General features: G+C 36.2%; 1 protein-coding gene across 2 annotated transcripts; it reads left to right on the top strand.

Moving 5' to 3' along the window:
- The first annotated feature begins 30 nt into the window (after positions 1 to 30).
- LOC133526584 (fumarylacetoacetase) lies at positions 31 to 5,968 on the top strand. 2 transcript variants are annotated; one of them, XM_061863269.1, is made up of 9 exons: positions 31 to 277; positions 435 to 545; positions 1,262 to 1,377; positions 2,835 to 2,975; positions 3,294 to 3,391; positions 3,511 to 3,666; positions 4,086 to 4,292; positions 4,728 to 4,876; positions 5,342 to 5,968. In XM_061863269.1, exons 1-9 carry the CDS (start codon positions 200 to 202, stop codon positions 5,540 to 5,542), a joined length of 1,257 nt encoding a protein of 418 aa, XP_061719253.1. In that variant the 5' UTR covers positions 31 to 199; the 3' UTR covers positions 5,543 to 5,968. The 2 variants fall into 2 exon arrangements, with proteins under 2 accessions (XP_061719253.1, XP_061719254.1); XM_061863270.1 differs by lacking the exons at positions 31 to 277; positions 435 to 545 and adding an exon at positions 842 to 868.
- Positions 5,969 to 14,796: the final 8,828 nt, after the last annotated feature.

Raw genomic sequence — 14,796 nt, 5'->3', positions numbered from 1 at the left:
TTGACAAGAATCTTCCCATATATAAAAGTAGTTATAGTCAAGCCCCCGGCTGCTATAAACCGGCTCATTTACCTTATTTCCATACCGACAAACCCACTATAAAGCCATTTTATAACCTACACCACTGCTATCAGTACGTGTAAACAGTTGCATCCATATAACAGGGCAGACAGTCAAGTAAAAATACTTTAAATCTAAAATGGAAGGAAACACAGACAAACCTAATGATTTCCCCATAGAAAATCTTCCATACGGCGTCTTTACCGGCCCTCTTAATGTAAGTTTGTTTTCTATAAAGAATGTGACCTTTCGTATTGTTTTATTCTGACTTTCTATAGCACGACTAAATTCGAAAGTCTTTAGATGCTGTTGAAATTGAACTTGTCATGAACTTTTTTATTTGGTAGGCTTTTTTAAGTAATGTGTGGTTGCAGGAAACTGTGAAACATATTGGAGTTGCTTATCGAGATCTTATTATAGACTTAAATCACATCGCTAACTACTTTGATGGGCCGCTTCTGAAGGATCAACAACATGTTTTTAAGGTAAAGTAACGTGTATGTTAATAAGTTGTTTACCGGCTTTTGCAAATTGCGTAATGAATTGAAATGATATTAATGACATTTTTAAACATTTTATCTTTAATTTGTACCTAATCTCAAATATAGATACCTACTTATACGTTACTGTGTCATTCTCATACTACCTACAATATACCTAATAATGATCCTATTTTTAGGGTTGATAACGCACATGTGACACCCATAAAATTGCAGGTATCCATATGTAGACGACATACTCACGGATGATCACGGTGGTGGAAAGCAAGTGTACTTACCGCCCTACTTGATGCCAAATGCACTTTCTGGTAAGAGGGATAGAGAAAGGTATATGTTGTTTCACTGTCCCTCCTAGCAGCACGATAGCAAAGTGTCCGGGGAAAGGATACATGTAATAATCCCCTCACTCTTGCCGTTATAGGGGTCACATGCGCATTGCGCAGAATATTGGATAGTATGATGTATATTCACAATCCTTATAATTGTATAAATGTATCTCTTTTAAATAACCCCGGTGGAACAGTTTTAATTCCGAGTTGCCAATTATATCCACACTTTATCAGGCCTGATATCAGACAACATTTCAAATATTGTTAACGATATGCTGATATTCCGTGAAACGAAAACTATTATCAGGCCCGAAATCGGGAAGTGTGGATGTAATTGGCGCTTTAATTAAAATGCGTACTTACTAATTTCAGCAAGAGAGCCTCAACGCTTTCATGGGCCTTACCAGAGCACACTGGCTGGAAGCGAGGGAAACTATCCAGAGACTCATCAGAACTAACGTTTTACATACAGGTCCTCACAGTAAACGGTATGTATAGTCTGTCAAGCCATTTCCGCCAGTAGAAAAAAGCGGCGAATTCAAAACATGTAGGCGCGAAGGGTTATCGTCCCATAGAAAAATTGAATTTCGCGTGTTTTTGTCTACTGACAAAGTCATTTGGCCGACTATAGTATGGAAGGTAGTGGCAAGGAACATAAACTCCATATACCAAAATTAATAATAGTACTTCCTATGGAAGGTAGAGTTAAGGAATAGAATCTCCTTGTACCAGAAATATCCGACAAAAAACCATAAATAGGTGGCGCTACAATACCTAGGATACTTGAGAAAAAAAATTAATCCTAGACAGCGCACTTCACTCCGTCAATAACGCCTAGGTTCTTAGCTTAGCTAGGTTCTGGAGAGATTTAATTTAGAACTATTTATAGCTGACAGCCAGACACTTTTGCAACAGTTCTGCCCAAGGAGAGTTTTGTTCATTGCCTCTACCTTCCATAGGCTATAGTTTCTCACAATGTCAAGTTAAGCAAAACAACTTAGAGTCAGACCAAGATAAGATGGTAGCGATTTTGACAGCGCAGCCAGAGCTGGAGTTAAAACGCTTTTTAGGGAGTTTTCAGAAAATACTTAAGTGTACCTAATTTGCGCGAGTATTTAAGAACAGTTAATCGCTGTCCGTTTTTCAATTAAGCATGAACATGAAATCTTTATAGGAATCAACTTTTTGCTTTTTAGGGTTCCGTAGCCAAATGGCAGAAAACGGAACCCTTATGGATTCGTCATGTCTGTCTGTCTGTCCGTCCGTATGTCACAGCCACTTTTTTCCGAAACTATTAAAACTACACTGTTAAAATTATTTAATTTTCTTATGTACTGTGTTTTAAGAGATTTATATATTTTTAAATTAATTCAGTAGAAATATTGCACAATAATTAGCAATGTTAAACAACACAATCTCAATATGTTTGGGATGGTTAGAATCGCCTCGATGAGTACTACTATGCCTACGCCTACTACTATGCTGTAGGGTAATATTAATGTAATATTATAGGACATATTATTACACAAATTGACTAAGTCCCACGGTAAGCTCAATAAGGCTTGTGTTGCGGGTACTTAGACAACGATATATATAATATATACATATTTATAAATACTTAAATACATAGAAAACATCCATGACTCAGGAACAAATATCCATGTTCATCACACGAATAAATGCCCTTTCCAGGATTTGAACCCGGGACCATCGGCTTCATAGGCAGGGTCACTACCCACTAGGCCAGACAGGTCGTCAAAATATGGTCGGCTCTTTATCACCATGCCTGTCACATTCTAACAAGTTTGTAAGTGCGAATGACGGGCATCGCGACAGGTGATAAAAATGGAACCATGCTGCCACCGCTGTACTATGCTTGAATTAATTAAAAAAATAATTTATGATAAAAAACCATTCCTTACTTCTACGTATTTATTGTTTACAGGCCCACTGTCCAGATGAGGTTCGTTAAGATGCACCTTCCCGTGGAAATCGGTGACTACACCGACTTCTATTCGTCCATCCACCACGCGACCAACGTGGGCATCATGTTCCGCAGCAAGGAGAACGCGCTCATGCCCAACTGGTATGTTATATTATATATACCTACTAGAATTACTTAACAGCTTTGCAGGGTCACAAAACAGTCGATTTTGTGAAACTTGTGCCTGTGTTGATTCAAGGGCTTTATTTGCCGAGCGGTTCCCAGGATCCCGAAGTAAGCCATGGCAAAATGCCGGGACAAACTCTATATGGTGGATTATGATGCCACATTAGGTGATGTTTGAATACAGGTATGCGAGTGGCGGAAAGATTCGAAAAAGTTGGAAAAGTTCTAGGAAATTTCAATAAAAAGTCACAGGAAACAAGAGAAAATTGAACCACTTTTGTTTTGTATTTTCAGGAAATACCTGCCGGTGGGTTACCACGGACGGGCAAGCTCCATCGTTGTTTCAGGAACACCCATAACTAGGCCATATGGACAAACATTGCCGGTTGAAGGTAAGCAAATGTAATCTTTTCACAATATTGTGAAATTAGTTGAAATTATAAGAGGTTTCGATTTGATGATAAAGAAGTATCGAACTACAATACAATTGACCGGTTTTCGAATCTAACAGGAGCCGCTCCGCACTTCGGCCCGTGTCGTCTCATGGACTTCGAGCTGGAGATGGGCTGCTTCGTCGGAGGCCCGCCCACCGCCTTGGGTCAACGCGTTACTGCCCAGGAAGCAGAGGACAGGATCTTTGGATTCGTGCTTATGAATGACTGGAGTGGTAAGGACTTTGCTTTTGGGAAAATTCGAGGAGTTCTTAACATTGTAACTTACTCTAGAGGCCTCATCGTTCAAGAGGTTCTGTATGCTGAACATACAGTGTACCTATTCCACGGATTACTATATATTGGACATTTTCATAATGCTGAAATTTAAACACAATATTAGCTCAAATCCTTAATGGCTTAATAATTAAAGTCCATGATGGCACAGTAAGTTTATGTAAGGGCATTTATTGTGTGATGATTGAACATAGATATTTGTTTCTGAGTCATGGGTGTTTGTTTTCTATGTATATAAGTAGATATGTATTTATCTATAAAAGTATGTAAGTATATCGTCGTCTAGTATGCATAGTACAACACAAGCTTTGCTTATTTTGCGGCTAGGACGATCTGAAAAAAAAAAACCTTTTTCCAGCCCGTGACATTCAAAAATGGGAGTACGTGCCTCTAGGGCCTTTCACGGCAAAGAACCTCGGCACCACCATATCGCCGTGGATAGTCACGGTGGAGGCGCTCCGGCCTTTCATCTGCGATAATTACCCGCAGGACCCTGAACCCTTCCCGTATCTCAAGCACAACGATAACTTCAACTTTGATATCAAGCTCGAAGTGGATTTAAAGCGTAAGTGCTTAAAAATTAATCTTATAGACAGTGAAAGAAGCTATTTATGAAAAGTTTTTTTATGCAGCTGATGTGAACGGGACGGAAAGAGATGTCTTGTTGGACTGATTTATAGTATTTCTAAATCGATGGCAGTTGCTTTAAACGTAACATAATGTCTGTAAGGTCTGTAATAATATAGACTTAAAATTAAGTTCCCTGAGGTCCCCATCAGACTATTTTTGTGAAAGATATTCACACGTTTGAAATATTTACTTTACTATAAGGAGTTATTATATCAATCCTTCTTCAGGATACGATCTGCTGAGGACAGGAAAAAGCATTAGGCTGTCCCGCTTAGCAACTAGAAGCAGAAAATGTCCGATGAAAGCTTCAATATAAAAAATCCTAGTACAACTTAATACTAACCATTTATATAATTGTTTTTTTTTTCAGCGGAGGAATCCTCAGCTTACACAACGATTTGCCGGTCAAACTTCAAATACATGTACTGGACTGTAAAGCAGCAGCTGGCACAGCAGACGATCACCGGCTGCAACTTGAAGCCTGGAGACTTGCTTGGCTCTGGAACCATCAGTGGGGAAGTAAGTATATGTACATACTCTGCTATAATAATAAAAAAAGAAACACGATCGTAGGGTTTAAAGTAGCCTAATTAAGAGACAAAGCAAAGTAACCAGCCAAATATGACTATTTATGGTAAACAAAGTCACTAGAGCTCCTAATGGATCTGCGTCAATGTTTCAACTTTCAATTATAAATCACATATGTAATATAAACATCTATAGTCCCGGGTGTACGCCTGTTCATGTCTCGCAAATTTCGCAAAGCCGTAATAAAAAAAAACGAAATCAACAAAAAATCCTTATAAGTATCGAACCTGCTCATAAAATTCCACTACTATTAGACGAAAAATGCGACCTTTAGAGGCGAACAGCCGGACATACGAAAGCATCTTGGTCCATTTATATCCATAGATATAAATTGTCTTGTCCAACTAGTAGTGGGCTAGTTTTTCGATATGAAATTAATTATAATTACATTTCCAGACACCGGACTCGTACGGAAGCATGTTAGAGCTCTCCTGGAAGGGCACCAAGCCGCTCCGCTTGCTGAACGGACAAGAGCGTAAGTTCCTTCAAGATGGCGACACAGTCGTACTTCGTGGGTACTGCGACAACGGTCAGCTACGCATCGGCTTTGGCAGCTGCGAGGGAAAACTGCTGCCAGCTGTGCCTTTTACTCAATAATACTGCCTCATACTTGCCAATATTTGGAACTGAATTATTTTTATTATATTTTTGAAATTTTGTGCCATTTTATGAGAACTTAAATGTAATTCGTCCTATACTATTCTATCTATCTACTATTTGTGTCGCTTAACTTCAAGCTCTGATAAATCCATTCGATCCGCTTAGGAATCCTATCAGTGTCATTCTACTCCGATTGATGGATTTATCCGACTTTGAAGTTAAGCGGCTCGTCATTTAGCACTTACGAAGAAATACTTAATTACGCTCTTTTTGTTAGTACATATTATATAATTTAAACATATTTAATCACATTTTTATAAATTTAGCTAGATTTATAGGATACTTCTATATTCTTTAATTTAGGGTACCTGGAATATTGTTCTTTATCTCGTTTTGTATGTTATTAATAAATGCTACGCTGTATCTTCGACTTTTATTTTATATTGGAAAAAAGTTTGAATTTTATACTAAATTTGGTAAATAATGAGTTTTAAAATTTAACATAATGGTTGTTACACCTCTTATATTTCGTCCCGCTTTGTCGCTTGCCATAAGAGCCCATCAACGTGCTCACTAGCGCCACTGCTAAATAATTGTGATTATTTAAATTGAACGATAGATATTTACAAAAGGGGGCCGCTACGTACTGTATTTTGTATTTAAGTACCTTTTGAATATATCATAATCGTTTTTACGTTGCTGGATTCCTCAATCTAGGCGTCCAAAGTTAAAATGGCCGTTTTTGTTTTGAGTTCATAGATCGACGAATCCAGCAACATAAAAACTAGTTTGATGTATTCAAAAGGTACTTAAATACAAAATACAGTACATTGCGGGCCCCTTTTTTTTTAAATATCTATCGTTATATTTAAACAATCTCAATTATTTTGCATTGGGGCTAGTGAACACGTTGATGGGCTCATAAGGACGCCTTGACAGGTTATTCGTTTAAAGACAAAGAGTAAAGTAAGTTATAAAGGTACTAGCAAATCTAGTCCCAAATTCTTATTCCTATTCCTATAATATGCAAACACAAATGACGATTAATAATGCACTTATAAATTTTCGTTACACAATGGAACAGAAGTATTGCATACCGTAAAATGCTGCAACTTTGCCATTTAAGCTCAATTTTGCCTATTTCATTTCAATTACGATCTCTCGAATTTGCTTAGTTTTTTCTTGTTTTTTATCATTTGATAGTAATTTTCATTATTCTGGCAACACATATTTCATATTTTTACAATGGTAACTCCATTGTTGCTCCGCCAGTTACGTATCATAAGTCGGCGTGAGGGGCAACATTTTTTTAGTGTCTCGCAACTTTTGAATTTTTATCTACGAAAAAGGTGTTTTTTGAGAAGTGGTAACGTCCCAGGGTAAGTAAAGACTGTCTATTTCCCGTAGGTTTAATATTTTCAAGAAAAGGACATGATTTCAGCATAATAACGTACTAGGCAATATTGGGCAGTGTTTTGGAAACTTGAATGACACAATTTTGCCTGGGTCTAGGGCTGTCACTAGCTGAATTTTATAAATGTACAGAAAAGAGTAAAAATAAGCTTGCCTAAACTGCTTAAATTAGTTTATTTATTACAAGCTTTTTATTAACTTGCAATGTTTGTTTGTTTAAGTCAAATTTTGCAAGTCGATTTTCACCGACTTTCTGTGTGGGTACCTATGTAGATCTGCTGACAATGCAATAATAAACTAACGTTAACAAAAAAAACTTATGGGTATTAAAATGAAAATTATAAAAAAAAACTTATTGCAATCTGTTATTATATTTCTATTGTAGTTACTTGTAATTGTATATTTATTGTATTATAATTATGTTGTATGTTTACAATCAATTTTCAACCACTTATTAGCGACCAATTGAGGTGTTTGACATACTTATGTAACTTGGGTGACAATGCAATGTTTATGGTACCATCGAGATGGTCTGATGATGGAGACCGAAAATAGCAACTTCTAAACTACACATAATAAACCCACTGTGTTTAGGCTCATTTGATTTGTCTTGCAGTTATCTTTCTTATCGAAATCTGGGTTGTGAGGTGTCAGGTCGATTACAATTGGAGTTCAAAGGTGATGGGTGATTAGAACTTTACAATGAAATAGAACTTTACACTATAATAATGCACTGAAAATTTGCAAAATAGTGTATCTGTAATGTACTTGTAATAAAAAAATTAAAATAAGTTCAAATTATTAAATACTAAAAGAAAAAGAAATCAAACAACATTATATTACATTTGTTTGTTGATTATTTTGTAACTAACAATATAAATAGTATTTTTTAATAACAATATTTTTTTGGCACAACCCTACAGTTAACGATATTTTTGTATAGAAAGTTTGTGGAACCTGGTACAACTTTACCTATTGCATGTGAAAAAAAAAGTATTAAGCTTATGGCCATAATTTGACTGCCAGGGACAAGCATAATGTCTCATGCACAAGAGTAAATATTATTGCAAATAGCAACACATTATTTATGGAGATATCCGTCTAGGCAAAGTTACGTCTTAGGCCTACAACTTTGCCTGCCACTTTGATTGCTTGTAAATCGGAAATACAGTATGATTAGGTATTAAGATTTGAGTCTTATCTGGTAAGGCATAGGGTATGTTTTCCGACTAATACTCATGAAACTCATAATGAAAAATAGGTTCACAGATATAAGAAAAAAACGTCAAAATCCAGGCAAAGTTGCAGCGTTTTACGGTACAGAAATGTACAGAAGGCCTACCGCGAAAACCGAAATTCGCAAATTGCGGGGATCTTTCTCTTTTACTCTTAGTAAGACGTCATTGACGCAATTGACGAATTTCGATTTTCCCGGTAGCCGCCCTGTTTCGTTTTAAATTTAAAAAGCAAGTATAGTTTTAAATCATATTTAGAAAAATTACGACTGACAGAGAAATTAAAATGTGTAACGAACGACGGATGGACAATGTCTAGTAAAGAAGTATATAACTTCTTTCATCATTTCTGAACGTGCTCTTTAGTTTCATCGATTTGACATTTGTGTGACTAACATTGACAATAAAATTTAAAAAAATCATTCAATGTATGGGTTTTATTTTGTTTTAATTATTTATAAGTAAAAACAAAGAAACGGTTGTTGCCTGCAGGGCTTCATTCCTTAGCTTAATAATGGTTGCCTACTGCTGTGTTAAAGGTTGCAGTAGTAACAGCAGCAACAAGAAGAAAGACCCTAATGATGTGACATCGTTTCACGCGTAAATATAAACAGCTTATTTACAATTTTTTATAAACGCCATTACCTATATGTGCTAACGTTTATAGACGTAAAAGATTTTTTGCAAATGTATATAATGTATCAAAATATAGGCTGTTTATTTAGTAACCTGAAATAATTTAAAGGGTGAATATATAGGTCATACTGTACAACTTTACAACTTTTACTATGGGACAAACCCGAAATTAAAAAATAATAATTGCTGTTTCATACATTTTGGGTGACAGGTGGCTAAATAAACACCCTGTATAATGATTTTAGTTTATACACGCTACATAAATTACAAGTTTACTTGTGATAAAGTAAAGGAGATAGGCTTTGAAAACATTTTATTGTATCCATTATGTAACAAAATGGTCCTATAGCATAATTAAGGGGCAAACTTATTTTTTATTTTATTAGCCTATTTGTGTGTCCCACTGCTGGGCAGAGGCCTCCCCTCTAGCTTTCCAATCCTCCCTGTGCTGAGCAAGATCCCGACAGTCCCGCTGAAACGCATCCAAGTCGTCCCTCCATCTCTTTCTCTTTCTCATCAAACTTTTATTACATAAAGAATAATTTAAATTGTCTAAAATATGGACAGCTTTTTAATAAACCCTTAATTTACATATCAACCAGTTATTCCAGTTATTCCTACAATACAATTTTCAGCTTCCCATCAAATATAGAGCTCAAACAAAAGTGGCTAAAAGCTATTGGGAGGCCAGACTGGACTCCACCGGCCTATGCCCGTATTTGCAGTGGACACTTCAGCTATGAGCAGATAAACCATGATGGGCGGAGGATACGAATTAAGGATGATGCAGTACCTGTAAAAGATTTACCTGTAAGTTGATGTCATAATAGTACATTGTGCAAGAGGGGGCTAAGTGAAATTTTGCAAACAAGGTCTTTAGATGCATGACAGCCGCAGGCTGAGGCGCATTAACACATTCACCATCAACATTTTACCTTACCCTGACACTACTCCACCCGCACCACGCAAAATAGGCGCGAAATATGACGTTGTGTTGCGGAAACCTAGCCCGCGAATACCTATACCTACCTATACCCACTACTCCACCCCGAGGTGCACACAATGTTTTCCATCACACTTGCAAAGAAAAAACTAAATTTTAAGTGCAATAAACCTTAAATATGGAAACATTTCAAACATTTGTCCGCCATATTGTCATTCTTTAACAGGTTAGGCATCGAAGGCACAGACCAATCTGGCATTCAGCCACAATTGAAAGCTATATTTCCCTCAGGAGTGATAGCATTTTTTTCACAATCCCTAACTCCCGCAGGAATAATACATGGCTTTGTCCTTCAGTATACAGGCTACTGACAAACGGAATTGCAATAAGATGGGGCCTCCTAACAATGGGATTCTTTGTTATACCTTTGTATTACTAGGCTCAATGAATAAATAAATACCTGCATCAAATAAGATCTTTTTCGAGCAAGTGTGATGAAAATAATATATTAGACCCTATTATGTCCAATAACACTATTTAAATGGAAATAACTTTTAATGTGCTAGGGAGACAGACTTACATAGGAATATAAGTTAACTACCTTCAGTTATTTTTTATCACAGAAAGTAAAAGAGTCTACACACATCATTACCTACATATGTATATATGACAGACCCTAAAAATTGTTTTGTAATGTACAAATCGTCTATTTATAAATTCTATGTATGTTTTTAGTTAATTTGTAAATAAGTATACTAATTCTAGCAGATGAAACAACACACCATAAATATCTGCCACCCTGAAATACTTATCCAAATAGTGATATGTTGATGCTATTAGAAAATATTTCATAGATAATGATAGATACTTTTTGGAACCAACATTTACGGATCCCTGTCTTTCGCATAATTATCGATAGTCACAACGTAATGATAGTCATATTATCATTAGTCATAACTCTGAAACCATTAACTTTTCAGGAATTTCCTTAGGTTATCCTATAGATAGGTTAGGTTAGGTTTGTTTTATGGCAATCCTGAAAAGTTACGCGGTTCTGAGAAAAACCAAATTATGGCTCACGAAAATGCACACAAACAGTACATTATGACTTAAAACTTTATGGGAAACAATAGAGACCCCAAAATTTACCTACCCATATTAAAACATCTTATCTCAGTCTTTATTATTTACATACTGTTTTTTTTTCGCATTTTAGTCTCATTTATAAACAAATAAAATTAATTTACATTTATCAAACCATTTTGCCAGTGGCCCCAGGACCAAAATTTCGTGTGGGCAAAGCACATTTAGCAAGGCCCTCTGGTGGCGCACGAAATAACGAATATATTAACAGTTTTGAATGATTCACCGTTTCTTTCACTAGACTTAAATCGGCCGGGATATAAACCGTGATTACCTTTTATATTGTTTTTATTGAGCTTCCGATATCCCGGTCCGGAACGAATATATTTTTTCGTTGCGTGCGAGTTCTACGATTTGAGGGGCGATGCCCCTCGGACCGCGAGGCCGTAGGCGGTCGCCCATGTCGCTCACGCCTAGCGCCGCCTCTGCATTTTGCATAAAAAATTAAGCTATATACAATTAGAACAAAATAACTATTTTAATTTGTAGGCCAACTCCAACTTTGAGGCATCAGATGTGGAAGTCTGCAGGTTTTGTCTGGCCACTGAGGTGCGCCTGCACAGCCTTCAGGATGGAGTGCACCGGTTATACTTGGAGTCCTTAGTAGGGTATAATGTAAGTATATTCATTATTCCTGCTATCAACCCATACAAAAATATTGACCATAGTTTGGGTGTTTATTTATATACAAATTTAATGATTCCAATGTGTATAAAAAGATTGTCTCCGACTTTATACATATAAACTCTGACCACGCTAACTTGCTAAAGCTTGGCTATTCCTATAAGCTTGATGTAGCACTTGGCACGAAAACCATCCGACTCCAACTGTTATTCCACCATGGAATAAATAATATTCTAGTGAAACTAAGCCCTTAACTATGTAATTTTTTATTTGAATGGATAGAACAAGTGATCATTCCGGCCGATTTCGGCATTGGCGATCTCTTCGTCTCCTAATTAGTTCGGCGCTCGTGCGCCCGAAGATGGCTGACGTAGCCGATCTGCGAGGTGAACCCTTGCGCACATTGAGGGCACGTGAGGACACCAACCGCAAAGCGTCGAGGTACTTTACGTTGCTCGTCGAAATCGCGTACTCTGTCGTGCTCCAGCCAACGCCACTCAGGACGCCGTGCTGCCAAACCTTCCCACTGAGAGGGCTAAATTTCGCATCTTTTCATGTAATTATTCATCCAAATATCGTCAACGTGGTAAATGTTTTCAGGAAAACTACAATATAGAAGGTCTTCCACAGTTTATATGCTTTGTGTGTGCAGCTCACCTGAAGAAATGCTACAATTTATTGGAAAAGAGCCTGACTGTACAAGCTACTTTACTTGACATTTTTGCACAATATGGAAAGGTAAATTTTTTTCTCAAGAATAATCATTGATGTATTATAAAGTTCGCTTTTTAATTTCTTTATATGTAGTCCGCGTCTGGATTGAACTTAGATCGGTCTAAAATTAAATTAAATTCTTTGTGTAACGAAAAAAAGTAGTACATTTCAATGAAGTCCTTTTCGTTACACAATTTTTTTTTTTTTTTTATCATAGTTTTTTGTGTAATTTGACATTTAGAGACAGTATACATCTCTAATAAAGTATTTATTATTTCATCGATTCCATATTTGTAATTGTTTTTTTTTTAAATTTTTATTGTTTGTAAAAATGGACATGTAAAAGTGCCCCTGTGGCCTATTTGCTGAATAAATGTTTGATGCACGTAGTGATTATATGCTCTTTGGTTTGATGTTTGATATTTGAAAGGATTCAATTAAATTGTGGACGAATCAAAGTCCTAAAATATGTTTATTTTTTTCAATAGTTTTTTTTTAAATTTCAGATCACAGTAAGCCTAATAAATGCAAAGAATCGCAAGGAGCTAAACTTAACATCGTCATTAAGCATACAAGAAATTAAAACAATTTATGAATTTGAACACAGCAATGATTTAGAAAATCATGAAAGTCATACTGAAAGGAAACTTGTAACTGATGGCAATTACTTAGGCATATCTAAATTAGAAGTTACAGATTTAATGATAAATCCTGAAGGTATTAAATACAGTGAAAATGCTGAAGCTCTGAATGAGGATATTATTGAAGACAGAAACTTGATGATAGAAGATGATGATAGATTTTTTGATGATGCATTCAGTAATTCTACTGAGTTGGGTTTAGATGACGAAGTTAAATTTGAATCAGAAAACGTAACACTGGATAAAGTAAGTTTAAGTATATTTATACATTTTTCAGAAACTATAAGAACTTTAATTCGTCCACATTTTAATTGACTCTATTGTGTAACGACCCTTTTAATCGTACATGACGAATTTTGCGTTACAAAATGTATTATTTAAAGAACTATGCGTCAAAATTGTCCCAAACCAACACAGTTATGACAATTAGGTCATTAGATAGGTATTTTTATGTACTAAATTCGTTCTATGGGCACTTAGCGGATTTCCATTGCAGAACTGAGATATTTGTATTTCAGTAAAAATGTCATCACCCTTATTACCTAGGCAATAGAGTCCACCGTTGGCTGAGCGCGGCGAATGGTTGGCCGTGCTTGCAGCGGTGCGCGAACATCTACCCTGCAGCAATTAATTTACTTACTTGGGCTCTATTGCCTAGGTAATAATGACATTCAGTAAATTACAAATATCTCAGTTCTGCAACAGAATTTCGCTAGGTGCCCATAGAACGAAATTAAGTACATACAAATACCTATGTAATGACCCTAACTCTAATTTCTGTTGGTTTTTGGACTAGGCTCCATACAATGTTGCCCATGGTTCTTTAGCTAACAGATTTAGATCTCGAGAAATTGAGGGGTCGTCGTCGGAAAACTGAAGATCTTCATCCATAAATAAAAAATAAGTAAAATGGCGAAGCAAGTCTGGTGTTGTGGTTTATTTATTTATTATTAACAGGTACCCAAACGAAAGACAGCACGAGTAAAATACACTGCCAAAGCAAGTGTGCTCTCAGGGCTTACGCCTGACGAAGTCGACATGCTAGCGTATTTTAATGTTGTTCGGTTGACGGTGAGTAACTGGAGAAAAACATATTTCATTCATTTTTCAAGTGTATAAATTAACCGTGAACCACTATGTTCATCTATTTGCCTCTCTATCGTTCTAATGCAATAGCGATAGAGAGGGAAATAGATAATTTTCGAATTTCGATTTCCGCGGAAACGCTCCCAGTACATTTAGTAGAAAGAAGTGGTTTCTTTGTGTAGATACTTACAGTCATGGTCATTTGCTCAAGACGGTCGATGGTCACGGATTGTCAAAGAAAACTTTGTAGCTATAGTAAATTTAGTGCTATCTTTCGACACATGATTAAAACTTTTAGAAAGCCATTTGACTTTGATCCTTATTCTTTAACTGATATGTGTTAAATTGGTAAATATCAAAAAGTTGCGCCATCGAATAGATCAAAGGCCAAAGGTATGGCGGTATCGTTTCGAGCGATGGCGCTATAACCTTTGGCTTATGCCCGGTAAGATGGCGCCACTTTTTGATATTTAACAAATTGAACACATGTCAGTGAAATAATAAGGATCAAAGTCAAATGGCGTTCTAAAAGTTTCTCAGTAAATTTGTGTCGAAAGATGGCAGTAAATTTACTGTGGCTACAAAATTATCTTTGACAATCCACCTCTATTTCAAATTGTCTTTACTTTTACATAAACTCACGCCTGTATTCTCAAAAGGGGTAGGCAGAACACATGCAACTGTTAGTTTTAGTGCCATTTCTAGTTGTTGCACGAAATTGTAATAGTGCCTAACTAATCTTATATAATTATTAAAGCGATTTATTGTTTATTTGTAGTTAGAACAACAAATAGAAGAATGGAGCAAATCAAAAGA

Source organism: Cydia pomonella, chromosome 16 (assembly GCF_033807575.1).
Source record: "Cydia pomonella isolate Wapato2018A chromosome 16, ilCydPomo1, whole genome shotgun sequence".
Classification (NCBI taxonomy): Eukaryota; Metazoa; Arthropoda; class Insecta; order Lepidoptera; family Tortricidae; genus Cydia; species Cydia pomonella.
This window is presented reverse-complemented; position numbering and strand designations above follow the sequence as displayed.

Coding starts and splice junctions, on each gene's coding strand:
- LOC133526584 (XM_061863269.1), top strand. CDS start 200: ATGGAAGGAAACACAGACAAACCTAATGATTTCCCCATAGAAAATCTT. Junction 278..434: donor TCTTTACCGGCCCTCTTAAT/GTAAGTTTGTTT, acceptor GTGTGGTTGCAG/GAAACTGTGAAACATATTGG. Junction 546..1,261: donor ATCAACAACATGTTTTTAAG/GTAAAGTAACGT, acceptor TACTAATTTCAG/CAAGAGAGCCTCAACGCTTT.